At 43.9% G+C, this 28,000-nt stretch overlaps 1 protein-coding gene across 3 annotated transcripts; it reads right to left on the bottom strand.

Annotated features, from left to right (window-relative positions):
- Positions 1–581: 581 nt before the first annotated feature.
- On the bottom strand, positions 582–26,418 carry Scp1 (Sarcoplasmic calcium-binding protein 1). Of its 3 annotated transcripts, none has more exons than XM_071670012.1 (6): positions 26,316–26,418; positions 15,167–15,222; positions 7,174–7,340; positions 6,051–6,180; positions 1,322–1,425; positions 582–1,077 (listed from the first exon to the last, which is right to left on the bottom strand). In XM_071670012.1, exons 2-6 carry the CDS (start codon positions 15,216–15,218, stop codon positions 949–951), a joined length of 582 nt encoding a protein of 193 aa, XP_071526113.1. In that variant the 5' UTR covers positions 15,219–15,222; positions 26,316–26,418; the 3' UTR covers positions 582–948. The 3 variants fall into 3 exon arrangements, with proteins under 3 accessions (XP_071526113.1, XP_071526114.1, XP_071526115.1); XM_071670013.1 differs by lacking the exon at positions 6,051–6,180 and adding an exon at positions 4,761–4,890; XM_071670014.1 differs by lacking the exon at positions 6,051–6,180 and adding an exon at positions 3,765–3,894.
- Between the last annotated feature and the right edge of the window lie 1,582 nt (positions 26,419–28,000).

Raw genomic sequence — 28,000 nt, 5'->3', positions numbered from 1 at the left:
GACCTTCCCCCTTCATTCCCCCTACCAAAGGTCTCTCCCTTCCTTCCCCTGTAGTAAGATCAGGCTAAGGGAACTTTTGCTATCATAAAGGTCAAGTCAGTGTAGGCTTGACTGTCACATAATCAACTGTAGATTAAAGAAATTGCTTTTCCATTTTAGTAAGTCTATGTAATCAACGTTGATTTGATTAACGATGGAAACTATGCATCAGATATTTTCGTTATGTTTTTGTATTTCGAACTCATGTTTCCTCTTTATTCTTCTCAAGATTCTTTGTAGCTGCTTTGATGCTGTGTGCTTACAGTAAAATGCTGAGAATTCGCAATACTGGCTATGCTCATGAATAGTATGTTTCTAACTTTTTTTCTCCTTGTATACCTATAGAATTATATATTGTTTCTACCTGTATCCCTGTAGAATTCTGAATTCTTAAGTTTTAGTTTATATATTGATCAAAGCTCAGAGTTGATCGAGAAGTTTTGTGAAAAACGTTATAAACACCTTATATAGTGTAGCATTATAGCTGTGGGTAGCGTCATGCCTTTCCCCACTGGCAATGGAAGGATAATATAACAAGAATGTAAAACATTTCAACGTTTATTGGACAATAATAGAGAGATGATCGCACGAGCAGTCGACCCTGCCCGATGTTAATGCGTCCAGCTGGGTAACGGTCAGCGGCCGTGGGCAGCTCGCGCAGTCCCCACTCCAGGAACCCAGGCTAGGGACTCCAGCGGCTGGGGTCGGCTGCCGCAGGCGGTGTTGTTGCCTGATATTGCGGCTTGGCGTCAGAGGGAGATGAGTATAAAAATGATGTGGTGAGGAACTGGGCACTGGTGGGTGTAGAGGGCGGGCGCTCAGGCCGGCCCGGGTTGCGCATGCGCGGGGTGTCCACCCACAGCGCCGGGCCTCGCGCGTGGGCAGCCTCGGGTCGTCTCAAACGCACCTTTACTGCACCACCTTCAGGGGTCCGAAAAGGTAGACGGCGTTGCAGGACTCGTCGGGGTTGGAGATGAACTGGGCATACAGATCCTGGTAGCGGCTGAGGCTGATGCCACCAGCCTTCTTGTCCTCATCCTGTGATGGCCAAAACATTATCACTTACGTACCAGAGATAGATCAACACATCGAACTCTTTAAGGTTCCAGACTTCAGTGACTGAATTGTGATGCACGAATTTTCCCTCAAAGAATTCTTTTTTAAATCATGATTGAAATTATCATGAGTATGATCGCGTCATCGAAGCAGAAGAAATAAAAGAAAAGAAGGAAGTCCATGAAATGGTTATCGTGTGGATGAGAAACGTGAGTAAGCTACTTACAGTGCATAACTTGTTGTAGGCATCGTCGATCTCCTTGATGTTGGAGAAGGCGCTCCTGGAGATGCAGTCCAGCCTGAACTCATCTACACCAACGAGACCATCACCTGTAGGGATCATTGGCGGGCAAAGTTAGCAGAGGGAGGGGATCATCATCCTATGCGAGTCTGACAGGGGATGGTTATGGATGGATTCTCAAACGGTCCTGACCAGTTTTACAGCCGTGTTGCTTGACGTACACTAACTAATTGTAGTTCTTAGTGTTTTCTGCATGTTATTGCGTCTACATTACCTACTGCTGCGGCAAAGCAACAATTCCTGCATGGAACTAAAAGAACTAAAGTGAATAACCTTTTGCTGCAGTCAAGTGACATTATTTTGCATCATTTGGTTACTGAGGTTGCTGAAAAGTGCTAGGCTATGCCATTTGAAAAAAAAAAAAGGAGAAAGCAGCGTGTTAGACTGCGGTAGATGATCTCTACGCCCCGTCTGCCTCATGGTCTTAGAAGCACTGGGGTCCTGATTATTGATTTGTTAATATTGATCAAAACTGTTAAGTAGATTTCACTACTGACACTCAAGTTATGTCAAGAGGAAATTTAGTCTAATTACTCTGTTAAGAATTCTAAACCTAAGAAACATCCTTGTAGTGATCATATATATAGGTTTAGTAATAACTGGTGGATATAAAAGACTCAGTTAAAACAATTAAGTGATACAGATAAGAAATATATAAATGAGCACCGGAATTCCATGTTAAGGCGTGGCTGATAGCGATTTAGATCTTATTGCCCACTACAGCCAACCCATATTGGACTGAATGCCTTTTAGATTTGTTGTACAAATTAACTTAAGAAGTCCGATGCCAGTCAGCTCCACACACAGATATCGAAGACATGTTGTCAATGACCTTATAAGTTGTAGGAACTCATTTAAGTCATGTAATATAAGCCTGAAGACAGACTGTGAAGAAGAGAGCTTCATCTAACAGCTACTCTGATATTTGACATCTGTGTATGAACCTGAAATCGAGGTTAAAAAGTTAAAAGACAGGCTGTTAATAAGAAAGTGAAGCTAAGCGTTAATTTCAAACAATATTTAACAATATGTTCTGAACTGAGCACACAGGCAGTGATCACACCATTGGGAGCCCTGAGAGTGGTCATTAGTAAAGTACATAGCGTAAGCTATACTTCAGAAACCTTGTGAGAAAACGGGAAAGAGAGTTAGTTAGTTGGTTGCAATGCTAGTGAAAAAAAAAAAAAAGCCTCTCATAGTTGCTTACAGCGAGGTTTCTTCTGTTGGTTAGATTTTGTCTTAAGCGTCGTAAAAGAACAATGAAAATAAAGCTGAAAAAATAAAAACCATAGTCCACAAAAACGAGAACATAAAAAAAGCGACAAACATGTAATAAAAAGCTGTAGTAACTAAATAGTACCTGATGAGAAGGAAAGACCGAGCCGAAATATGCCAAAAAAAACAACAGTATGATGTTGAACCTCCGTGTGGATCGGAAAAAATAAAAATATGAAATTAGGATAAAAATGGTTATTATGACAGACGAAAACTTGAGACTTGTCTGAAACCTAGACAGGTCTATGGGTCGTATTATTCAGAGAAGGCCAGCAATAAAGGCTAAAAATCGTTAGTGTTGAGTTTCCAGTGGAAAACAGTATTGCCTTGACTTCGAATTACCACTGGCGTTCTTCTCTTAACAGTCAGCAGGTTACGGAAGGCGATTATGAAATGAAAATTGTCAGACAAAAATGAAAGAAGCAGGATATAATAAAATACGAGGAAAAAATATGGCGACTGCAAGTCATCCTTAAAAATTAGTTAGGGAAGGAGTAAGCATATGTCGTGTTAAGACTCAAAAATGACGCTGTATCGAAAATCTTTTTTTTTTCTTTTTTTTTTTTTTTAGAATCACGAGGTTTCCCCAGACTTGAGAATATGTGTTGAAAAATGTGTGAAACTAGGTCACTGTGGTTTGCATTTTCTTCCAATGCAACTAAGTATAGCCTGGTACAGCAGAGAACAGAAGTGTTCTTTCAATAACTTTGTAGGTCGTCGCAAAAGCTAGAAAGTTTCAAGCAACATAAAGAAACTTCGAAAAGGAGGAGAAGAATACATTTAGAGGTAAGCTGAAAAGAAATACAGTTGCAAGAAAATAAAAAAAAAAAGCATAATGCTCTTACGTTGGGAACTCCAGCAACAAAATTAGGTTCTACAGGTCCAGGTATGTGGTGCCAATTTTCATACTTCAGCAACAAATGCTCGTTCATCATTGTAGCACTGGTTCATTGTAAGCTTTGGGATGCACAGTAGGGATATTATAGCAGATGCAGCAGCAAGGAAAATCGTACAATGCAATATGTTGCTACTGAAGCCAAGAATGTACATGGGGTCATTCTGTATCTTAATCTTTACTCTTTTTTGAACATACCATTAATGTCAACGCTCTTAAACTGGTTAGCAATGAACGACTTGAAAGCTGAAGGGAAGGTGCAAAAGGCCTTGCCCACACATACGTTCTGTACTGCTTGCTTGAACTCGTCAATTGTCACCTCACCATCCTGGAACCAATAAGGGTAATCTGTGAACATCAAAGATAGACTTCTCTCAGGTAGATCTGATTGGAGGTCTCTTAGAAAGGGTCAAGGTGAGGTATTCTCTCTGAAGGGTGGTGCTGTATAGGGGACTCGAGGATGTGTGCATCTGGTTTGAAGTCTTGGAGATGAACTGATTCGGACAGAGGTGATGAGGCGAAAGGAAAAAAATATATATAAGATGGCAACTATAAAGATGAGAAAGAGACCCGATATGAATCAGTAAAGTATCGCACATACCGTTCGTATCAACCAATTTAAACTGGTTTACAATGAACATCCTAAAGGCATTGGGGAATTCATCGAAGTTCTTGCCCACACAGGCGTCCTTAACTGCCTGCTTGAATTCCTCGCCGGATATTTCCCCATCCTGGAAGTAGGTGTGAGATGAGGCTGGGAACAATGGATCTTGAAGCTAGCTAGGATAAGGTGAGGAAGTAGCCGATATCATTAGTAGTTTTAAGGGGGTAAATGGTGCCTACTGGTATATGATGTTTTGTTCCCTCTGTAAAGGAGAGGAGGACAGTAATGTGCAGTGCATGTCAACAGCCTTAAACTGGGTGGAAAATAAAGCTCAGAGGGCACCAAGGTTAAGAGGTGTCCACCATCCTGTCGCTGCTGTGTTTTGTTTATGCTTTGTGACCGTTCTCGAAAATCTCAGCGTCCGGGAAAAACCAAACTGTGGGTTGACATTTTATTTTTACTAAAGGCGCGTCAGACACTACCTCGTCAGCGAGAGGCAAAAATTTGTGATGTTGAGGGTGTTAAAATAATCTAAAGGTTGGGAGGGATGCATATCTGTTGCACGCCAAAGAGCGCTGGACGTAACGTACCGTTCACATCAACACTCTTGAACTGGTTAGCAATGAAAGACTTGAAGGCGTTGGGGAAGTCGGTGTAAGACTTGCCACAGCAGTTCTTCTGTACGCCCTGCTTAAACTCGTCAACAGTAACTTCACCGTCCTGGAAACGTCAGAATAAGGCTAATGGGACACTGCAAACTGAAACCAAGCCTATCAACCGTGGAGTGGCTCGTAGCATGACTTACCCTAATTTAACTCTGTCAGCGCTTACCGGCAAGTTTAGCCTAGCCCTGACGTTCAAACCTGCAGTTTTAGCATATTATGCTGCCGATGTTTACCTTATTGATATAGATTTATCCTTCGCGACTTGCAGTTTTATATTCTTTTCCCGCCATATCTAATCATACCATCAGTTCGACGAAGTAAAAGCACTGGTTAACAAGTTCTAACATTTCGTTTTAATGCCACCAGCTCATCACGGGAAAGTATCATTCCGGCGAGCAGGTATTCACACTGTTGCCGTGATCCAAAGCGAGCAAAGTGATTCAGGGTCCCCCCACAGGACAGGGATGAAAAAAAAAAGAAATAATAGTCCCTGCTGGAAAAAGTTGAGGAAGTTTGAATAAAAGAGGAAGAGGAAATATCAGAATTTCAGTAAGAAGGCAGAAATACTATGCACTTGCGTTGAACTTGCATCGTATCAAGAACATGATTTGGAGGGAATAGTTTAAGTAAAAAAATAATGTAACATATTTAGTTTCGAATCTGATTCAAAGTTTTAAAGGTGCTTGATGCTGAAGATTTTGCAACTCTGAAGACTGCATGTTTTTGTTTTTGTTTTTGTTTTTCATTTTGATCAGGAAAACTGGGAATTGATCAAGATATTTCATCTGGGGACCCTGTTATGAAGCGAGTTTACCGGTAAGAGATTTAAATGAAGCAAACCAAAGACCGAATCTTCAAATGGATCACTTCGAAGCACTTACACTTGAACACTTTAACAGTATGACTGGTTCTTGAATCGTGAAACTTTGTGAATATCTCGAGTGACTGAAGCGATGAACACAAGAAGTGAGACACTTAAAAGCTTTAATGAATGGATGAGACATTGTGATGGCAAATACTAGGATCTTAACACAAATAGAATAAATGTATGGAAGCGAAAAAAGCGTGGCCATGTAGGTACACATTTTACGGCCGTACTCAGCCTGCGAAAACTGTAGCCACGATGCAGCCCTGCAAAACATTGTTATGCCAGCAAGTGAGTGCATAGCAGCAAAAGCACTTATCGCGATTCCCTCCGCCAGCTGTGCTACCTACCGTTAATGTCAACGGTGTTGAACAGTCTTGTAATGACAGTCTTGAAACACCCGGGGAAATCACTGAACTTCTTGCCAATGCACAGGTTCTGCACGGCCTGTTTGAACTCGTCGACAGTGACCTCACCGTCCTGTGAACAGCAGTTGGAGCTCCTACACTGACTGCTACTCACGCCCGCTCATGCACTCTTCCACTCTGGCGAGCTCCCACTCACACCAGCAAATCGGTTTAATCTCCCTGGCACTGACCGCTACCCTTGCTTGTTGCTACCCGGCAACCGCCACACTCTTCTTGGCCCAAGTCTAGCTTGCTGTCACTTCTCACGCCTTCCTGTAGATATCCTGTTCCCAGCCACACCAACCTGCTTTGTGTCCTGTGGTGAAACACGCTTTCTCTTCTCTACCTTAGGGAGCTCTACCTCTAAAGATCCTAAGAATCTACTTGGATGTGCCCTCCAACATTCGAGACATTCTCAGATAAGCAGTTCAAATGGAAATCTAGTGTGAATTCCATAATGTCTTTATATATGAGTATATTAAAGGTACTGATAATGAAGATCATTGTATACTTTGAATAGTAAGTGAAAATTAGGCATTGATCAATGTTAGAGTTACGTTGTATGATGGTTGTTATCAATGTGTTTCGCTGGCCGGAGTGGGAAGCACCAAATGATTTCCACATCCTCCTAGACCTAGATGTTAACTCCTGATTCTCTCTCTGTTGTCTACCTAGACTAGCAGTTCTAGTATGTATATTGCCCATCTGATTTGCTAACCAGTTCCCTAACATTTATTCTCTCAGGATAGCCTGTTGTCTCATCTGTATTTCCTCCTACATCTCTTTAACCTTTGAATCCTGACTCACCAAATTAATTGTCATCTCATCACTGTATCCTAAACTCTTCCTTATTGTGAGTTAGTCACAAAGAATTTTCCCTTCCACTCCCTCGGGAAAGCAAATGTATCCTTCAGGGATCTGGTAACCTTTCAGAACAGGCCACTAAGTCATCTCATAACCTAACCCTCTCAGAGGAGAACGAGGCCCTAACTCCTTAGCCTCCCCAGCCAGAGGTAACCCAGAAGTTCTTGTCTCCCTAAGCTGGCTACCCTTAACGTTGTTTTACCTTGTTGAAATCAGCAAGTTCGGCGATCTCGTTCCAGAGATTGGACATGATCTTCTGGTTGTTGGCGTAAGCGTCAGCCTTGAAGTCACCGCGGCCTTCGATGAGAGTGTTCCTCAGGGCGAGGCACTCGAAGTCGTTCTTGTCCAGGAAGCCATTGTTGTCAATGTCTGGGGAAGAAGGAGATATCTGGGGTTAAGAGTCGATCTCGATACTTTTCCGTGTGAGAACATTACGGGAAATAGAGAAAAGATTCAAGTTATGTTGATCACTACTTTGAAAAGTCTTTATTCTCTCTCGTGTGAATGACGCTTGACCTGACGCTTGATTTTAAGAATCATTCTGAAAGGAATGTCATTATATCAGCACAGAAGCAGGTGCCTGAAGAACCCATGCTTTCATTTACAAACATAAGACTCATGAGTGCAGCTCCAAAGGAACAAAAGGTGTATATAAACCTTTTATTATATAGTACAAGAAACAAAATATCTCCTAGGAACGAACAAATCCTCTCTCAGTAAGCCTTTGTAAGCCACTAGTCACCACCTGTCAATATGAGGCGGACGAAGTCGGTCGATATGTTTGTAGATCTGTCACAGCGAGGGGGGGTGAAAAAAGCTGGGCCCACAAGCTCGTTACTGGCGACTAATTGGTTTCAGGACTAGTTCTTCCGAGCAATAGGATGACTGTGAGTAAGCATGTAAGCCTATTAGGCTAATCAGAATTCTGATATGTTTAGCCTTCATGAATTAACAAGGACGAAAGTCGTTTCAGCGACGAAAGGTAATCGAAAATGAAAATAGTGATAAGCGGAAAATGTGCAGGAGGAGAGACAGTGAAAACCATCAACAGTCTCCAGGGGTTTGGTGGTTCTCAACCCGGAAATACGGTCAAACCTTGATTTAAACTTTGTTATCTTTTCCTGATTATCTTCCACAACACAAACCTGATTAGAATCGTTTTGCTGGCTTCGAAGGTAAACATAGCTCAGTGTTCTTTAATTCCCTATGGGATTTTGGAACTGACTTCGAACATATGGTTAGTTGCCCTTGAGGTTTTCGTATGCCAGAAAGCAAGGGATAATAAGCGAACGCCTCGATGAGGATTGCTTCGCAATTGCTTCGCAAAGACATCGTAACGTTGTCGCTGTCTGAATATTACCGTGAAGTCTGAGATATTCGGGAGAGGAAACCATTTCCTCATCTTGCACCAGAGTGTCGTGCCAAGGTACTTCTGAGGAGGTAAGCGGGTAAACAGCGTAACATATGATGCACTGAAAACACCGACATCCCCGCCTTGTTTACAGTTCCAACTCGCTTGACAAAATCTTAAATTTATAAGATAAAACATATTTCCTGTAGCATGTATAGTACAGCACAGCGACTTAATGAAAAACAGCTATTTGGCTCCGCATCAGAAGAGATGAGAATGCGAGGATATCATACCGGTAGGCGTATTGAGGAACCAGAATAAACACGGAAAAGTTGTGTCTCGTATACTAGCGAAGGGCTGTTCGTCCTCTGGCCTACTTAATGTTGTCAGTGTGGCGTAAATCTTCCTGTTCTCATGGTCCAGCTTTCCCTTTCCATCTATTCATATCAGTTTTTTTTTCTAGTATCCACACCTGTCTTTGTTGCTCTGTTGGCGTAGTGTAGCTGGCAGCGCACAAACCCCCCACTATGTTTTGAAGTTCAACTCATTTAACCTTAGAAGAATGCGTTGTTGTGTTCTGATATATATATATAACTATGTACAAAACCACCTGTACATCTCTTTAGTCTGGCACAGTGTTTACCCTATTCAGAGAAAAGTACTAATGTATGGAATCCACGAACATGTAAAAATAGATGAAAAAGGAGATCATGTTTTGTTTTCCCAGAGGTGGCCGAAAATAGTAGGCCCTGCCCAAATCTTGTAACGTCGAGAGGAGGAATGTAGCTCTCTCGCGAGGACTGTAACAATGGGCTTGGCAACCTGACAGTATTTGCCCACATAGTCTGAGGAAACGCTAAACCAGTACACTAAAATAAACCGCCGCTTGCCAGCCACTTGACTGTGTGTGTGTCTTGTTGTCCAACAGATTTTCCCTGGTCGGTTTTTCGTTAAACCCACGTTTAAGCTGATCCCTTTGATTGCACTTTTCACATCCTGCCATCACGTCACACGAGAGAAAATTAAGACGATATTGACAGACTTTACGCGGTCTTGCCTTGAGGGTAAGTTTTCAGAATGCACAGAGCGACACATTAACATTATGACGAGAATGTTTACAGGAAACACAGGGTAAATATCCCCAGGGTGGGGCGGACGGCATGCACTCCATCATGCTAGGCTACACAACATGATAGCGGTTTAAGCGATTCGACCATTGCGTGAATTTGCAGAGAAACAGACATGAAACCACCGCTCTAATCGGAAAAGCGATCTGCTGTCATTCTCTAGCGATGGAGAATATATATATATATATATATATATATATATATATATATATATATATATATATATATATATATATTTATAATCAACAACGATGGTTAATCTAAAGGCTTTAAGGCAACGTAGAATATCGTTCAGACTCGGTCGCAAGAATCAGGGGGGGGAAAAACGAACAGTATTTGCAACAAAACTTGCAGAAATAAGCCTAATTAGAGCCCAAAGCGTGACAGGGCTTTCCACAAGCCTTAAAGCCTTAGACATCCTGAAGCCACCCTAATGGCCTCCTTAGCCCGGAACTGCAACCGCAAAGGGACAGGACAGGGGAGGAAGGAGGAGGAGAAGGATAGGGAGGAGGGCGACGGGATGGGTAGGAATGGAATAAACTAGAAGTAGAATAAAAGGAAGGGGGAAGAGAGAAAATTACTAAAGAGGAGATGGGTGGGGCAAAGGAAGGAGGAATAGGACAAGCAAAGACGGTGCGAAGTGGATGAAAGGGACGGAAGAGGATACGTAAGCAGGAAGGAAGCCTAAGGAGGATATTTGAGGAAAGGGGACTGAGAAGGTGGCTTGGCAGGTGGATCCAAGAGTGGGTCTCCTTTAGTGCCGTGAACGCAGGTCAAGATGACAGCCAACGGCACTTCTGAGGAGCTAATGTACACGTCTCCCCTGGCATTGCTTGTCTCACTGGCATATTTCTGTGTTAAGGCCACGGGCAGCGGAAGGCGCCGGGAGACAAGAGGAACGTATCCGGGCCAGAGGAGGAGATATGTTTTCATGTGGAGAAGGACGATTTTTGGGGAGCGAGGAAGTGAGGAAAAGAGGAAAAAAAAGTGTGAGGGATGGGGAGAGTAAAGGTGAAATAAAGTGAGGCGAGGTGAAGGGGAGGTGAAAGGAGGGATTAGAGTGGAGAGACGAGTGAGATAGGGCAAGGAGAGGGAGGACTAGAGGAGGGAAAGGTTACGAAGAGGGATAAGAGATGGAAGAGGGTGGGAGGGAGGGGATAGGATGGGTGACGGAGCCGGAGGGGGGCGGGGCCGCTCCTGCTGTGTGAGGGAAGGAGGGACACAGGCCGGTGGTTTCCGGTTTCAGTGGGCGTGGCTGAGTAAAGTATTATTTATTGATGACTTAAAGGTAGTGTTGAGGCCGTACCACGGACTAGCAGGTCCTCCTCGTCTAGTTCACACCCTGACAACCCATTATCCTTAGGACCACACCACCTGGACTTGTGAAGGAAAATGATCCCGTCCTTCCCTTATCAAGTTGAAGAAACAAGATCTAATGATCTCCCTTTAAGAAGGAATCGCTCGAGAAATGGTTGATGACTAATTGATCCACAGAAATAAAACAAAGGAAGTCCAACTCATCTGGTGTTGTCAGCGGGTGGGCGAGCGGCTGCGGTGGGAAGGTCCTGCCCTCATATACCATCGTTCTTTATCACCTAAAGGTGCCCCAGGTGATATTTGTTTTTCCCCTCTCCAAGTTAATGCCAAGCAGCAGCCCTTAGTAGGAAAGAAGTACCCGTGGAAAGGACTGGGAACTTCGACCTTACAACTGCTGACTCGATGCTTCTCTCTGTGATACGAGCACCATGACACCGTGGTCTCAGAGGGGAAAAGGTGTCTTATTGATCTTTGATACGTCAGGTGTATCTGATGGGGACTATCCTCCTAAGAACCAGCGGCAGCAGAAGGCCGGAACGTATCTATAAATCTCTGTGGACGTAAGTGAGACATACGGAAAGAGGGTCAGGAGGGTCAGTATTATTTGAGGAAAGAGTGAGGAAGTCCAGAGTAACTCGGAACGAGTACTGACGAAAGAGATATTGCCTGAGGGAAGGGTATCGTGTAGGGGAGGGCTGTATGTCATCAGTCGCCCGCGGAAAACGAGATAAAAACATTCTTTTTTTTTTTTTCTTACAGGGGATCAGAAAAGATCCGGCGACGGATGGGAAATATGTGATCTATGTCCAACGAGGTTCTCTGTAGGACGGGTGTCTCACGTCATACCCTGAGAAGATCATATAGTCAAGGGAAAGATAGATTACGATAAGGATCTTGACAGGCGGGCGTTGTGGTGATGGGTCATTCTAGAGAAGAGGAAACATGTCGAGGGAAGGAAGAAGTTAATCTGAATAAACAAGAGGGAACAATGATTACTAAGAAGGCTAGTGAGTCGCAACACACTCCTATTAAGCCAACCACTTGGTTCAGTCGCTTGACATCAGTGGGCAGGAAGCGATGTCTGGCAAAACAACCAACATTCTCGTGCCTCCATGATTCATATTGTTGACAGAGAGAGAGACATGTTTGACGATTCACCTCGAGTGACTGAGGGCTTAAGCGACACACAATAGGACTTACGTGCTTCATCACCCATTTTCTTTCTCCCGCAGGGAATGGGTGAGGCTACGTATTCTATTTAGAAAGTGATGTGATTCTGGATTTCTGAATTTATCATGAGTCCTCTGCGAGCGAGCGCAGCCGCTCTCACCTCCCCACTCTCATCACAGTCTCTCTTATGAGGAAGACTTATAAACACCCTAATTACAAAAGGATATTCGAGCAAGCTCAGACCCGACCCAAAGTATGTGTGTGTAAAGGTAGCATCAATATTATCCTTCTCTTCCTTTTTCTTGAGCCACGTTTAAGGCTAGAAACGAAAGGAAAGGAATCATGGAAGGTCTAGTAACGAATGGGAAACCATGATGGTAAGTCTAGATATGAATGAGAAAGCATCATGGAAAGTCTGGAAACGAAAGGAAAGACAACATGAAAAGTCTAAAACGGAAGAGAAAGCATCATGAAAAGTCTGGAAATGAGAGGGAAGACACAAGGGAAAGTCTGGAAACGAAATGAAAGGCTTCATGGGAATCTAATAGTCTTATGTAAATCCTAAAGAAATCTAAACCCAAACATTTGGTATTAGAAGTCCTCAAGTCTTCTACTCTTCTTAAACACTGAAAGATCAGTAACCAGGTGCGAAAAGGGCGAGTAAAGCATATACGTTTGCCCCCAGTATATAGAGTGTTTGAGGAATTCTAACCCTTGATGCCCAGAGGGGGAAAAGCGCGAAATGCTATTGATGTTATTCCTAACGACCCATGTAGTCGTTAACGCCAACTATCGTGCTTGAAAAGCAAGAGAGCGAAGCTACGGTGAAATATCCTTCAGAATGACGTACTTCTCTCTTTAATCTAAACCTCTGACATTTAGCAGCAGGAGTGGACCAACCCTTATAATATCTTTTTCTTTATGAAATTCTGAGTCAAGTTGTCAGATCGAGGAAGTGAAACGGAAGACATTAATGGAAGTGACTGCTAGGATGGCCGCCTAGACGACTAATACAGAGTCTACCAAGATCCAGGGAGCCCCCTTCTGATCTTGGGCAAAGGCTTCTAGAACACGTCTAGTGTTGTTCCATTATTGATTTAGGTTAAGACATAGGCTCTTTAAAGTTGGCAATAATGAGCTAGGCCACGACATAGGCATTCTAAAGGTGTGGCATTCGGAATAGTAGGCTACGGCATAGACTCTCGAAGCGTATATATGGCTAGGCTACGCTACGCCATAGGCTAGAGTCTCTAAATAGATCAACTCCCAATCTTTCCGGTCCCTTTCCCCTTCTCCCATTATCTCCTTTACTTCATTAACCAAAAAGGGGGAAATGTCATAGGTTAATTGGCTGTGGTGCTGGGGAGGGGTGGGGCTCGAGGGGGAAGGGAAGGTAACCGGAATGAAGCCTAGAGAGGACTAATCCTCACCACCCACCCACGTCTTGCTCCGGATGTATCTCTTTTCTTCTCCTCCTCCAAGGCCTTTTATGTGACGCGTGATGTTTTCTTCAAAAGACACGAGATAACAGCCTTCAATTGTTCTTTTCATAAGGTTAACTTCTTTGTCTCTCTATCCGCTTTTGTTGCTGCGCTTTCAGGCTAAGCGTTTCGCTAGCCTGGATGTAATTCTGAGGATGATGTTCACAACAGCCAAGGCCGCACTGAGGGAAATAATCCAGGTGGGAAATCTCCCTAAATCTCCCCGGTTTTCGCCCTCGCCTCCTCCATCTCTTCCCCTGTTTCTAAGCGGAGAAGCTGTTCCGGCTGGCGGGGCGCGATACTAATAAACTTAGTTGCCGCTCTACCTCATTAAATATGTTACTAAGAGGCGAAAGCGATCACTTTAGTAAAGAGGGGGACTTGTTTATCTAAGGTAATCTTGGCGGAGAAATTTAGGGAACTTCGTGGGGAGTGTGAGGAGAAAAGACGAAGCTGTGGGGAAAAATTTTGATCATTTCCATATAAAGACAATGAAAGTAGATTCATTCCTTTTCTATTCTATTATATATTCGTGTTCCATGTTTTAGATCTTCTCAAGAGAGAAGAACCCATTCTTGATGGCCATAGCCGTAGTTTAAGTCACCCCTGTACGACCCTGATTTATGCTCTCAAAAAATCAAGGAGGGAAAGTCCACCTTTGAACTTCAGAAGTGAAGTCCATCGCCCTTCTTATGCCCTTAGGACGAGAGCTCAAGTGGAGGGAGGAAATGAAAGGGATTCCCCGTTAAGTCAATATATCAAGGAATGATGATGTGTTTTGATGGATAGAAGATTAAATGGACGTTGAATTCGATTATAATCTATTAATTAGTAAATCAGATGCGTTCATGTATCACGAAGTACTTTAATCAATGTTCACAGGAGATGGTTGAATGATATTTTACTTAATGACATGTTGCCGAGGATGGAATTGTTACTGGGACCAATTCGAAAGATACGGGAATCGTTACCAGGAAGAGGAGTAATTGCTGATTACTGTCGTTCTCCTGTAGCAATTATGGACTGACTTATCTCGACTTATCAACAGCCAGGCCCCACACACCTTTCCCTGGTTTCCCTCGGCTGCTTCATATGCACTGGTTTTAGTCCAATGGCAAAACGTCTCTCCTTGTATACCATATTGTTCCAGTTTGCTCTATCCTATGCACCCGATATATAAGAAACTGGAAGAGCTGATGATGAGGGATAAAGAGATGCAAAGGAGAACATTTTGTAGCTTGCTAGACACTAAATAAAAGTTTAGAATTTACACGTTGCTTTTCAAGTTGGAAATAGGAATGAAGGAAAGTTTGAAATATAATAATAAAGGAAAACGCTGGGAACAACAAAAAAAAAGTTAAAAAGGGGAAAAAAAGGTGCTTCAGGAGACAAACAGAAAAGATAATCGAAAAGCAAGAATAGAAAAAAGAGGAAGACAGTTAAGGTTACAAATTCAATAGTTAAGGTTACAAAATCAAAACCAAGCATTCAGAAAAAAGCAAGAGAAAAGAGCTCCAATAATGAGAGGTTAGAGAACGAAAAAAGAAAATGGTTTGCAATGCAGATTGATAAAAGATATGATACAAAAAGATGGTTGAGGACCCACAAGAAAAGCTGATTGGTTGAGGAAACTTGTAGAAAAAAAGGGAACAAAAGCAAGATGGCCGAGGAAAAAAAAAAAGCATGTAAAGAATAGAAAAGGAAAGATTCTCGTATGATCTTAAAAAAACCACCAAGTTTTGTACTTACCATACATGTACCTTACTACATATTTGACGCGGTTGTCCCAGGAGTAAGCCATTTTGCTGAAAGAAAAAAAGAGAAATGATCCGTTAGAAACAAAAAGCAATAAAAGGTCGAGAAACAAACAATATCATGAGCATAATGCAATCTCAGAAGCCTTCCACCACCCCAGGAGCTTCAAGGTTGCGCTCCAACTTGAAGCAAGGGACGTAGGTGTAGGACCCCTTTCGGAGCGACGGAAGTTTCTCGAACGAGGCTTGTATACGACTCCACTTTCGTCAGCTGACGGTGAGAGAGTGCCTCGCCCTTTTTGTCACCCGCGGTGTAAACACAAATGAAGGTGGAGTACTTTGACACTATCAAGACATGATGCCTATCTTATCGACCAAATCCCAGAGGTTGATGAACAGCTGGATTGACTGTGGGCCGATTGTTGTATTTATGAAATTGCTAAAAAGATAAGTGAAGAGACTATTCTATATAGAACCCTGGATGGTTCACAGGAAAAGTCTACTGAAGAGGAAGTATTACCATAATCAGTACAATTACCAAAAATATTTACGTTATATTTTTGAGCCATCATGTGAATAACATTACAGTTTTTGTTTACAGTTGTAATACCGTAGTGTTTCGCAGGTCATGGGGTTCGAAAATCTTCAGGAGTTCGAGAATTTTAAGAGAAAGGAGATGTTACATACACTGGTGTGTGTGTGTGTGTGTGTGTGTGTGGCAGGCTAGGAGGGAGATAGGCAACACGTTAAGAGTTTAACAACTTCACCCTTTTTTTTTTTCATCCTCACCGAAATGTAAATTTTTAACTTCATCTCTGTAGCTCATGCAGACCAGAACTGGCTTAGAAAGTTATTAATTAAAAATATTTAATATAAAATTAATATATTATATTATATATTATATATTTATAATAACAACGATGGTTAATCTAAAGGCTTTAAGGCAACGTGAATATCTTTCAGACTCGGTCGCAAGAATCAGGGGGGGGGAAAAAAAAAAAAAAAAAAAAAAAAAAAACGAACAGTTTTGCAACAAAACTTGCGAAATAAGCCTAATTGGGCCCCAAAGCGTGACGGGCTTTCCACAAGCCTTAAAGCCTTAGACACCTAACCCACCTAATGGCCTCCTTACCCCGGAAAACTGAAACCCGAAAAAGGGACAGGACAGGGGGAAGGAGGAGGAGAAGGATAGGGAGGAGGGCGAAGGGGGATGGTAGGAATGGAATAAACTAGAAGTAGAAAAAAAGGAAAGGGGGAAGAGAGAAATTACTAAAGAGGAAAATGGGTGGGGCAAAGGAAGGAGGAATAGGACAAGCAAAGACGGTGCGAAGTGGATGAAAGGGACGGAAGAGGATACGTAACAGGAAGGAAGCCTAAGGGAGGATATTTGAGGAAAGGGACTGAGAAGGTGGCTTGGCAGGTGGATCCAAGAGTGGGTCTCCTTTAGTGCCGTGAACGCAGGTCAAGATGACAGCCAACGGCACTTCTGAGGAGCTAATGTACACGTCTCCCCTGGCATTGCTTGTCTCACTGGCATATTTCTGTGTTAAGGCCACGGGCAGCGGAAGGCGCCGGGAGACAAGAGGAACGTATCCGGGCCAGAGGAGGAGATATGTTTTCATGTGGAGAAGGACGATTTTTGGGGAGCGAGGAAGTGAGGAAAAGAGGAAAAAAAAGTGTGAGGGATGGGGAGAGTAAAGGTGAAATAAAGTGAGGCGAGGTGAAGGGGAGGTGAAAGGAGGGATTAGAGTGGAGAGACGAGTGAGATAGGGCAAGGAGAGGGAGGACTAGAGGAGGGAAAGGTTACGAAGAGGGATAAGAGATGGAAGAGGGTGGGAGGGAGGGGATAGGATGGGTGACGGAGCCGGAGGGGGGCGGGGCCGCTCCTGCTGTGTGAGGGAAGGAGGGACACAGGCCGGTGGTTTCCGGTTTCAGTGGGCGTGGCTGAGTAAAGTATTATTTATTGATGACTTAAAGGTAGTGTTGAGGCCGTACCACGGACTAGCAGGTCCTCCTCGTCTAGTTCACACCCTGACAACCCATTATCCTTAGGACCACACCACCTGGACTTGTGAAGGAAAATGATCCCGTCCTTCCCTTATCAAGTTGAAGAAACAAGATCTAATGATCTCCCTTTAAGAAGGAATCGCTCGAGAAATGGTTGATGACTAATTGATCCACAGAAATAAAACAAAGGAAGTCCAACTCATCTGGTGTTGTCAGCGGGTGGGCGAGCGGCTGCGGTGGGAAGGTCCTGCCCTCATATACCATCGTTCTTTATCACCTAAAGGTGCCCCAGGTGATATTTGTTTTTCCCCTCTCCAAGTTAATGCCAAGCAGCAGCCCTTAGTAGGAAAGAAGTACCCGTGGAAAGGACTGGGAACTTCGACCTTACAACTGCTGACTCGATGCTTCTCTCTGTGATACGAGCACCATGACACCGTGGTCTCAGAGGGGAAAAGGTGTCTTATTGATCTTTGATACGTCAGGTGTATCTGATGGGGACTATCCTCCTAAGAACCAGCGGCAGCAGAAGGCCGGAACGTATCTATAAATCTCTGTGGACGTAAGTGAGACATACGGAAAGAGGGTCAGGAGGGTCAGTATTATTTGAGGAAAGAGTGAGGAAGTCCAGAGTAACTCGGAACGAGTACTGACGAAAGAGATATTGCCTGAGGGAAGGGTATCGTGTAGGGGAGGGCTGTATGTCATCAGTCGCCCGCGGAAAACGAGATAAAAACATTCTTTTTTTTTTTTTTCTTACAGGGGATCAGAAAAGATCCGGCGACGGATGGGAAATATGTGATCTATGTCCAACGAGGTTCTCTGTAGGACGGGTGGCTCACGTCATACCCTGAGAAGATCATATAGTCAAGGGAAAGATAGATTACGATAAGGATCTTGACAGGCGGGCGTTGTGGTGATGGGTCATTCTAGAGAAGAGGAAACATGTCGAGGAAGGAAGAAGTTAATCTGAATAAACAAGAGGGAACAATGATTACTAAGAAGGCTAGTGAGTCGCAACACACTCCTATTAAGCCAACCACTTGGTTCAGTCGCTTGACAATCAGTGGGCAGGAAGCGATGTCTGGCAAAACAACCAACCATCTCGTGCCTCCATGATTCATATTGTTGACAGAGAGAGAGACATGTTTGACGATTCACCTCGAGTGACTGAGGGCTTAAGCGACACACAATAGGACTTACGTGCTTCATCACCCATTTTCTTTCTCCCGCAGGGAATGGGTGAGGCTACGTATTCTATTTAGAAAGTGATGTGATTCTGGATTTCTGAATTTATCATGAGTCCTCTGCGAGCGAGCGCAGCCGCTCTCACCTCCCCACTCTCATCACAGTCTCTCTTATGAGGAAGACTTATAAACACCCTAATTACAAAAGGATATTCGAGCAAGCTCAGACCCGACCCAAAGTATGTGTGTGTAAAGGTAGCATCAATATTATCCTTCTCTTCCTTTTTCTTGAGCCACGTTTAAGGCTAGAAACGAAAGGAAAGGAATCATGGAAGGTCTAGTAACGAATGGGAAACCATGATGGTAAGTCTAGATATGAATGAGAAAGCATCATGGAAAGTCTGGAAACGAAAGGAAAGACTACATGAAAAGTCTAAAACGGAAGAGAAAGCATCATGAAAAGTCTGGAAATGAGAGGGAAGACACAAGGGAAAGTCTGGAAACGAAATGAAAGGCTTCATGGGAATCTAATAGTCTTATGTAAATCCTAAAGAAATCTAAACCCAAACATTTGGTATTAGAAGTCCTCAAGTCTTCTACTCTTCTTAAACACTGAAAGATGAGTAACCAGGTGCGAAAAGGGCGAGTAAAGCATATACGTTTGCCCCCAGTATATAGAGTGTTTGAGGAATTCTAACCCTTGATGCCCAGAGGGGGAAAAGCGCGAAATGCTATTGATGTTATTCCTAACGACCCATGTAGTCGTTAACGCCAACTATCGTGCTTGAAAAGCAAGAGAGCGAAGCTACGGTGAAATATCCTTCAGAATGACGTACTTCTCTCTTTAATCTAAACCTCTGACATTTAGCAGCAGGAGTGGACCAACCCTTATAATATCTTTTTCTTTATGAAATTCTGAGTCAAGTTGTCAGATCGAGGAAGTGAAACGGAAGACATTAATGGAAGTGACTGCTAGGATGGCCGCCTAGACGACTAATACAGAGTCTACCAAGATCCAGGGAGCCCCCTTCTGATCTTGGGCAAAGGCTTCTAGAACACATCTAGTGTTGTTCCATTATTGATTTAGGTTAAGACATAGGCTCTTTAAAGTTGGCAATAATGAGCTAGGCCACGACATAGGCATTCTAAAGGTGTGGCATTCGGAATAGTAGGCTACGGCATAGACTCTCGAAGCGTATATATGGCTAGGCTACGCTACGCCATAGGCTAGAGTCTCTAAATAGATCAACTCCCAATCTTTCCGGTCCCTTTCCCCTTCTCCCATTATCTCCTTTACTTCATTAACCAAAAAGGGGGAAATGTCATAGGTTAATTGGCTGTGGTGCTGGGGAGGGGTGAGGCTCGAGGGGGAAGGGAAGGTAACCGGAATGAAGCCTAGAGAGGACTAATCCTCACCACCCACCCACGTCTTGCTCCGGATGTATCTCTTTTCTTCTCCTCCTCCAAGGCCTTTTATGTGACGCGTGATGTTTTCTTCAAAAGACACGAGATAACAGCCTTCAATTGTTCTTTTCATAAGGTTAACTTCTTTGTGTCTCTATCCGCTTTTGTTGCTGCGCTTTCAGGCTAAGCGTTTCGCTAGCCTGGATGTAATTCTGAGGATGATGTTCACAACAGCCAAGGCCGCACTGAGGGAAATAATCCAGGTGGGAAATCTCCCTAAATCTCCCCGGTTTTCGCCCTCGCCTCCTCCATCTCTTCCCCTGTTTCTAAGCGGAGAAGCTGTTCCGGCTGGCGGGGCGCGATACTAATAAACTTAGTTGCCGCTCTACCTCATTAAATATGTTACTAAGAGGCGAAAGCGATCCCTTTAGTAAAGAGGGGGACTTGTTTATCTAAGGTAATCTTGGCGGAGAAATTTAGGGAACTTCGTGGGGAGTGTGAGGAGAAAAGACGAAGCTGTGGGGAAAAATTTTGATCATTTCCATATAAAGACAATGAAAGTAGATTCATTCCTTTTCTATTCTATTATATATTCGTGTTCCATGTTTTAGATCTTCTCAAGAGAGAAGAACCCATTCTTGATGGCCATAGCCGTAGTTTAAGTCACCCCTGTACGACCCTGATTTATGCTCTCAAAAAATCAAGGAGGGAAAGTCCACCTTTGAACTTCAGAAGTGAAGTCCATCGCCCTTCTTATGCCCTTAGGACGAGAGCTCAAGTGGAGGGAGGAAATGAAAGGGATTCCCCGTTAAGTCAATATATCAAGGAATGATGATGTGTTTTGATGGATAGAAGATTAAATGGACGTTGAATTCGATTATAATCTATTAATTAGTAAATCAGATGCGTTCATGTATCACGAAGTACTTTAATCAATGTTCACAGGAGACGGTTGAATGATATTTTACTTAATGACATGTTGCCGAGGATGGAATTGTTACTGGGACCAATTCGAAAGATACGGGAATCGTTACCAGGAAGAGGAGTAATTACTGATTACTGTCGTTCTCCTGTAGCAATTATGGACTGACTTATCTCGACTTATCAACAGCCAGGCCCCACACACCTTTCCCTGGTTTCCCTCGGCTGCTTCATATGCACTGGTTTTAGTCCAATTGCAAAACGTCTCTCCTTGTATACCATATTGTTCCAGTTTGCTCTATCCTATGCACCCGATATATAAGAAACTGGAAGAGCTGATGATGAGGGATAAAGAGATGCAAAGGAGAACATTTTGTAGCTTGCTAGACACTAAATAAAAGTTTAGAATTTACACGTTGCTTTTCAAGTTGGAAATAGGAATGAAGGAAAGTTTGAAATATAATAAGAAAGGAAAACGCTGGGAACAACAAAAAAAAAGTTAAAAAGGGGAAAAAAAAGGTGCTTCAGGAGACAAACAGAAAAGATAATCGAAAAGCAAGAATAGAAAAAAGAGGAAGACAGTTAAGGTTACAAATTCAATAGTTAAGGTTACAAAATCAAAACCAAGCATTCAGAAAAAAGCAAGAGAAAAGAGCTCCAATAATGAGAGGTTAGAGAACGAAAAAAGAAAATGGTTTGCAATGCAGATTGATAAAAGATATGATACAAAAAGATGGTTGAGGACCCACAAGAAAAGCTGATTGGTTGAGGAAACTTGTAGAAAAAAAGGGAACAAAAGCAAGATGGCCGAGGAAAAAAAAAAAGCATGTAAAGAATAGAAAAGGAAAGATTCTCGTATGATCTTAAAAAAAACACCAAGTTTTGTACTTACCATACATGTACCTTACTACATATTTGACGCGGTTGTCCCAGGAGTAAGCCATTTTGCTGAAAGAAAAAAAGAGAAATGATCCGTTAGAAACAAAAAGCAATAAAAGGTCGAGAAACAAACAATATCATGAGCATAATGCAATCTCAGAAGCCTTCCACCACCCCAGGAGCTTCAAGGTTGCGCTCCAACTTGAAGCAAGGGACGTAGGTGTAGGACCCCTTTCGGAGCGACGGAAGTTTCTCGAACGAGGCTTGTATACGACTCCACTTTCGTCAGCTGACGGTGAGAGAGTGCCTCGCCCTTTTTGTCACCCGCGGTGTAAACACAAATGAAGGTGGAGTACTTTGACACTATCAAGACATGATGCCTATCTTATCGACCAAATCCCAGAGGTTGATGAACAGCTGGATTGACTGTGGGCCGATTGTTGTATTTATGAAATTGCTAAAAAGATAAGTGAAGAGACTATTCTATATAGAACCCTGGATGGTTCACAGGAAAAGTCTACTGAAGAGGAAGTATTACCATAATCAGTACAATTACCAAAAATATTTACGTTATATTTTTGAGCCATCATGTGAATAACATTACAGTTTTTGTTTACAGTTGTAATACCGTAGTGTTTCGCAGGTCATGGGGTTCGAAAATCTTCAGGAGTTCGAGAATTTTAAGAGAAAGGGGATGTTACATATACTGGTGTGTGTGTGTGGCAGGCTAGGAGGGAGATAGGCAACACGTTAAGAGTTTAACAACTTCACCCTTTTTTTTTTTCATCCTCACCGAAATGTAAATTTTTAACTTCATCTCTGTAGCTCATGCAGACCAGAACTGGCTTAGAAAGTTATACGTTGTAATTTCATTTTCAGACTATATTTTTTAGATACCTTCATCCTAACTTTTTAAAACTTTTATTGATGTAAAGCACACACACACACACACACACACACACACACACACACACACACAAATATATATGTATATATATATATATATATATATATATATATATATATATATATATATATATATATATATTACATATATATATATATATATATATATACATATATAAACTCTTTTGAACACAGGAGGACGCTTTGAATACGAATGAATCTTTCGTTTACGACATAACTAACCATATAGAAATATGAAAAACATTATTCATGAATTCTTAGCACCATCCTTCTCTTTACGACCGGAACATCCAAGACTAAGACACGGACGGCGGATCACGCGTTCTGTCGCTTGAAGGGAAGTGGTTCCACTCGTAGACTGAACCATTATCCCAAGTGGCGTTTAAACAACTCTCTGTTCATTGGAAAAGATAATTTTCTTTTTTTTTTTTTTGAGGGTGTGACTGGTTTGTTGAGCTGGGTACGAGAGGTTTGTCACAATGGTTGATCCAGCAACGAAGGGATATTATTATGTTTGAGCCAGTCTCGAGCGAACGTCATACTCCTTTTGAGCCAGCTAGGAACATACGTCACTGTGAGGATTTGAAGGGAAAAGTCCTGGACTTTGGCTAAGAATAACTCTAAGCTAAAGACGTAATCTGTGAGGGGGGTTAGGGGGGGGAGGGGGCGGTTGTGTGGAGAGCGTCGCGGGGGGGAGGGGGGGGGGGGGGTTTGATCTCCATAACAACTCTTTCCTTCTCACAGAATCAAAGTTCAGGGGTCAAGGTGGCTGTGGTGGGCGATATCAGAATTTAACACCATTTGATCTTTTCTATAGTGTGGTTGTGACACCACCACAGCCACATTCCCTCACCTCCTCTACACCTTTTCCTCTACCCCTACTCTGCTCCTCGACACCTTTTCCTCTACCCTTACTCTGCTCCTCGACACCTTTTCCTCTACCCCTACTTCGTCTTATCAGGGGTTCAGGGTGGGGGTGATGGATATAAAAAAAAAGAGGATCGTTTGATACTCTTCGTCTCCTTCCATCGTTTGGGAGTGTAAGGGAAGGGGTGTGAGCGGGGTAGTGTAGGGTACCGGGTTACTCCATTAGGGAAATAGACAAATGATTTCCTAACTCATTAGCAAATGCTAATTCTCGAGTGATGGTCTTTTATCGCGAGCAGATATCCATTAACGCGGAGCAACAGCACCGGTTAACTTGCTTAGGGAGGGACATGGTGAGGAGGAGGACGTCTTACCAAGCCGTGACAACCGTTCGACTTGACAAAGGTGGGGATATTGCTTACAGAGCCGTGACAACCGTCTAACTTGGCAAGTCGAGTATAGCTTAAAGAGCCGTGACTACCGTCAACCTACAGGGTTATCTGAAAAAGGTCAGAGAAACAGATATTTTTTTCGTCTCGCTTTGGATGGCTGGCGAAGTTGTTGATATGCTGACTACGATAACAGTACATGATGCGACGAGAACCAGGTGGAAAAAAAAAAAAATAGGAAAATAATCAACCATTTTTGTGACGCTTTATGGCTGCTGGTGAGGCCAGGTGAGTCCGCCAAGGTGGCTCTCGGACGTTTGTACACCTAAGATTAGGACAGACAGGCAGGCAGGAGGAGGAGGAGGAGTATAGCGGATCCCGACAAGTGTGTAAGGGACGCGTCTGTTTCTCGCTCTGATAGCAGAGAAAATCTCTCTCTCTCTCTCTCTCTCTCTCTCTCTCTCTCTCTCTCTCTCTCTCTCTCTCTTGCTCTCCTCCTCCTCCTCCTCCTCCTCTCCAAACTTCTTGAAGCCCCTAAAGCCTCCACGAGCGCAAGGAGCCTCCTGCTCACTGCTGCCGCTGCGTTTTGAAACTTTTATGACTGTTGCTCAAGCTTTCCAGGTACACGCTGGTGGGATTTTTCCCCCTCCCCCTGTGCCTCAGTATTTTTGGACTGTGTCGTGACAACACTCAGGGAATGTTGGTGTGTGTGTGTGTGTGTGTGTGGGGGTGTGGGGTCAGGTCAAACTTCTGTTACTACCGAGTACTTCAAGAGTCTCCTTCAGTGCGCAGACTCAATGACACCTCGTGATCTTAACTCTGTCCTGTGCCCACATTACTGAAGAAGAGCCTGCTGTGTGGCGTCCTGCTCACCTCACATCACCGGAGGTGTGTGGTAATGGTTAGTGTGGAGGGAAGGCAAGACTGTTCAGCAAGGGAGGAAGGAAGAATGGGGAGGGTAAGGGAGGAGACAGGAGTGATTGTAGACCGGTGTAATGCGCACCTTGTACCCCGTCACTGTCAGCATCGACACCTGCCAAACGTTTGTGCTCACAGAGACACTTATTACCTCAGGACTTACGGCCACAAACACTTGTATGAAAAACAACTGATTGGTATACACAAAACCTTCACAAGATAGGATCATATAACTTTAATCGGTTTTGAGGGGAAGGTGAAGAGGGGTGTTTACCTCTGATAATGTAGGTAACGTAATTGTATGTATGTGTGTGTGTGTGTGTGTGTGTGTGTGTGTGTGTGTGTGTGTGTGTGTGTGTAAGCAAGCATTGGTTCTTGGGGACAGGTAACAGGTGAGCTGGGGGCACAGGTGAGCTGGGGAACACAGGTGTAAGCTTGGCGGGGATCGCTTGCTACCTGACGTAGCTACCATCGCTCCAGCCTCTAAGGGACTGACTGTAAGTCCAGGACTGACATACACCTTAATCTTCAGAGACCAACCATCTTATCACCCGCGATTCGTGGATCCTTCAGAAGACTCCAATGACCACTTGCTTCCCTGATTCTCTCCTTGCTTCTCTTCCATTCCTCTCCCTTCCCTTCCCTCCCGATGGAACATCATCTTTTCCTCATCATGTCGTGAAAAAAAAGAAGTGCTAAATATCTCTTTTCTCCATGTGAGTTGATGATCTGTCATTGTCCTGTGAATTTCCAATTATTTGTTAATTGCTCAAGCTATCTATTACTTATTAGTGTACAGTTCGCTTGGTCTCGTTCTCAGCGGGACTTCTTAGGGATGGAACCGAAGGTAAGGGATGGAGAGAGAGAGAGAGAGAGAGAGAGAGAGAGAGAGAGAGAGAGAGAGAGAGAGAGGTTGATATAGGCTCCCTGGACCCCTGCCACTGATAGATGACATCAACTGTGGATCGTTCTTCTTTAAGTCGTCGAACTGAATTGTTGTAAGCTGAAACTTTGATTCAGCGAGCATGGGAACCCTCGCCACACTGCTAATGCACTTCATGTTCTCCAAGAGAGAGAGAGAGAGAGAGAGAGGGAGGGAGGGACGTGGGTTGTGAACTACACAGTTAGGAAGGGGAGAGGGAGGAAGGAGACACGATCGTTGCGTGTATGAAACCATGAGTGGGGAGAGTCCGTGTTTAACGCAGAAATCAAAGACTTTGTCACCTTCTTCTTTCCATCTTGAGAGATGAGATGTTAATCTACCGTTCGGGATCACTTCTTCTCTAGAGGGGAGGAGGGGGAGGGAAGCGTATCATCATCAGTGAACGAAGGTGGGTCGTGTCGGGTCGGGTTGGGTTAGGGGGTGTAGGGGAGATAGGAGAATTAAAGTTAAACCAAAGGAAAGATTATGATAATGATAAGCACTTCACTTTCACTATTAGTCAACACTCAGAGAATCGTGTCTTGGCGTTTTCACTTGTGCATTTTCGTTAACACCACTTCTCCTCCTCTCCAGGATCATCATCAAAACAACCCCTCTCTGGGGGGGTTTTTTTTATGCTATTCCTCATCTTCCTTCTCTCACTGCACTGTACTCCTCTTGCACTCGCTCTCGAGTCTGTTCACTGACTCCGCCACCAGAACTCACCTAGTTAGTTCAAGTCGTCAAAGCCTTTAAGGACCGTCTGTGTATCGGAAGCCGTAGCCGCACGATGCCGCTCTCGGCTCTTGGTCGGCAGTTTATATACTGCGGGTGGCCGGCCGCTCCTGCGCGCTGATTGGTCAGTCCGGGGTTCCCCCCCCCACGGCCATCTTTACCCCAAAGTCGAGGGAAGGGCCAGGTAGTTGTCTTCTTTTAGCCGTGCCAAATATACACACCACCTGCATATTCTGTTACACCCTTTGCCAATGGCGGTACTCGGAAGGCGATCTCCCTCCCCACAACCCCTCTCTGTCTCTCCCTCCCTCTCTCTCCCTCTCTGTCTCCCTCTCACACACACACACCCCCCCCCCCTTCTCGCTACGCCCTCCTCCCCATCCTCCTTCCTGTCCCCCTCCCTCATCCATGGGCCGATCACCTGGCAGCAGGATGAAGGAGTGTCACTGATTGTTGAAGCTGCAGGTGAGGTGAAAATCTTGGCTCGCTGGCTGGCGCTCAGGGGGAAACTTTGTAAAAATACCCCATCAGCGCTCTGCTGGGTGAGAGTCCGAGGTTCCCTCGCGGGCACACAACCCATGGCTCAGTCGGACCAACAGCTCGGACGGTCTCCTCCTGACGCTCGTGTGTGTGTGTGTGTGTGTGTGTGTGTGTGTGTGTGTGTGTCCCCCGCGCCTCCTGAAGGAGAAGACAGCAACGGCATCGCGAGAGGAGTTCGGTGCAGAGATGGAGCGGCAGGTGGCAGGTATTCCATAGGAAAACCTGGCTGTGCGAGAGAGAGAGAGAGAGAGAGAGAGAGAGAGAGAGAGAGAGAGAGAGAGAGAGAGAGAGAGAGAGAGTGTGTGTGTGTGTGTGTGTGAAAGGGAGAGAAAGAGAGGGGGAGGAGGGGGGAGGGGAGAGAACGTTATGAGAACGTGCCTTAAAGAGGTACTAAGAAGTGAGGAAAAATGAGGGTGGGGGAAGAGAACTTCGACAGGAAAATTACAAGGCGGAAGCCAGGTTATGAGGGTAGTATATACTGGAGGAGGATGTACTTGTCTGAAGGAGGGAGGAGGTAAAGGTGTGAATTCTGCGAGGGAGGAGGAGGAGGAGGAGCAAGCAGACGGATTTTCAGAGAGCTACCTCCTGCAGAAGGAAGGAGGTAGTGAGGAGAAGATTATACAGGAATTCTCGAAGATATTGAATTAAGAACGGGGATAAGAGACTCAATCTCAGGACACAAAGAAGTAATGATGCAGATAATGAAGAAGGCAACATGTATGGAGAAGGGATGAATAATGGTAGACATAAATAACTAAGAAGAGGCGAACGAATAATGTAGAACACAAGGGTGATGGTCAACTTATGAATAATGAAGACATCTTAAATGATGGGATGACCCGAAGGATAGACAGGGGAAAGGAGACATAGAATTGAAGACAAATGAAAAATAGGGAAGATAACGAAGAACAAGATTGACAGAACGAAGGCAAGAAGAACAGTTTGAGAAGAACAGCGCAAGAGACATTAGAAGATGACGATATACAGAAGATGATGATGGACATGTAAAAAGAGACAAAAGAGGAGTGCTAAGAAACCACAGAGGCTCAGCGTACCATTGGGAAAGCGGGGCATGAAAAGAGGAATTGAGGAATGGAACACATGAAGGAAGATGAAGGGAGAGGGAGGAGAAAAGG

Source organism: Panulirus ornatus, chromosome 14, assembly GCF_036320965.1.
Source record: "Panulirus ornatus isolate Po-2019 chromosome 14, ASM3632096v1, whole genome shotgun sequence".
In the NCBI taxonomy this organism is placed as follows: Eukaryota; Metazoa; Arthropoda; class Malacostraca; order Decapoda; family Palinuridae; genus Panulirus; species Panulirus ornatus.
This window is presented reverse-complemented; position numbering and strand designations above follow the sequence as displayed.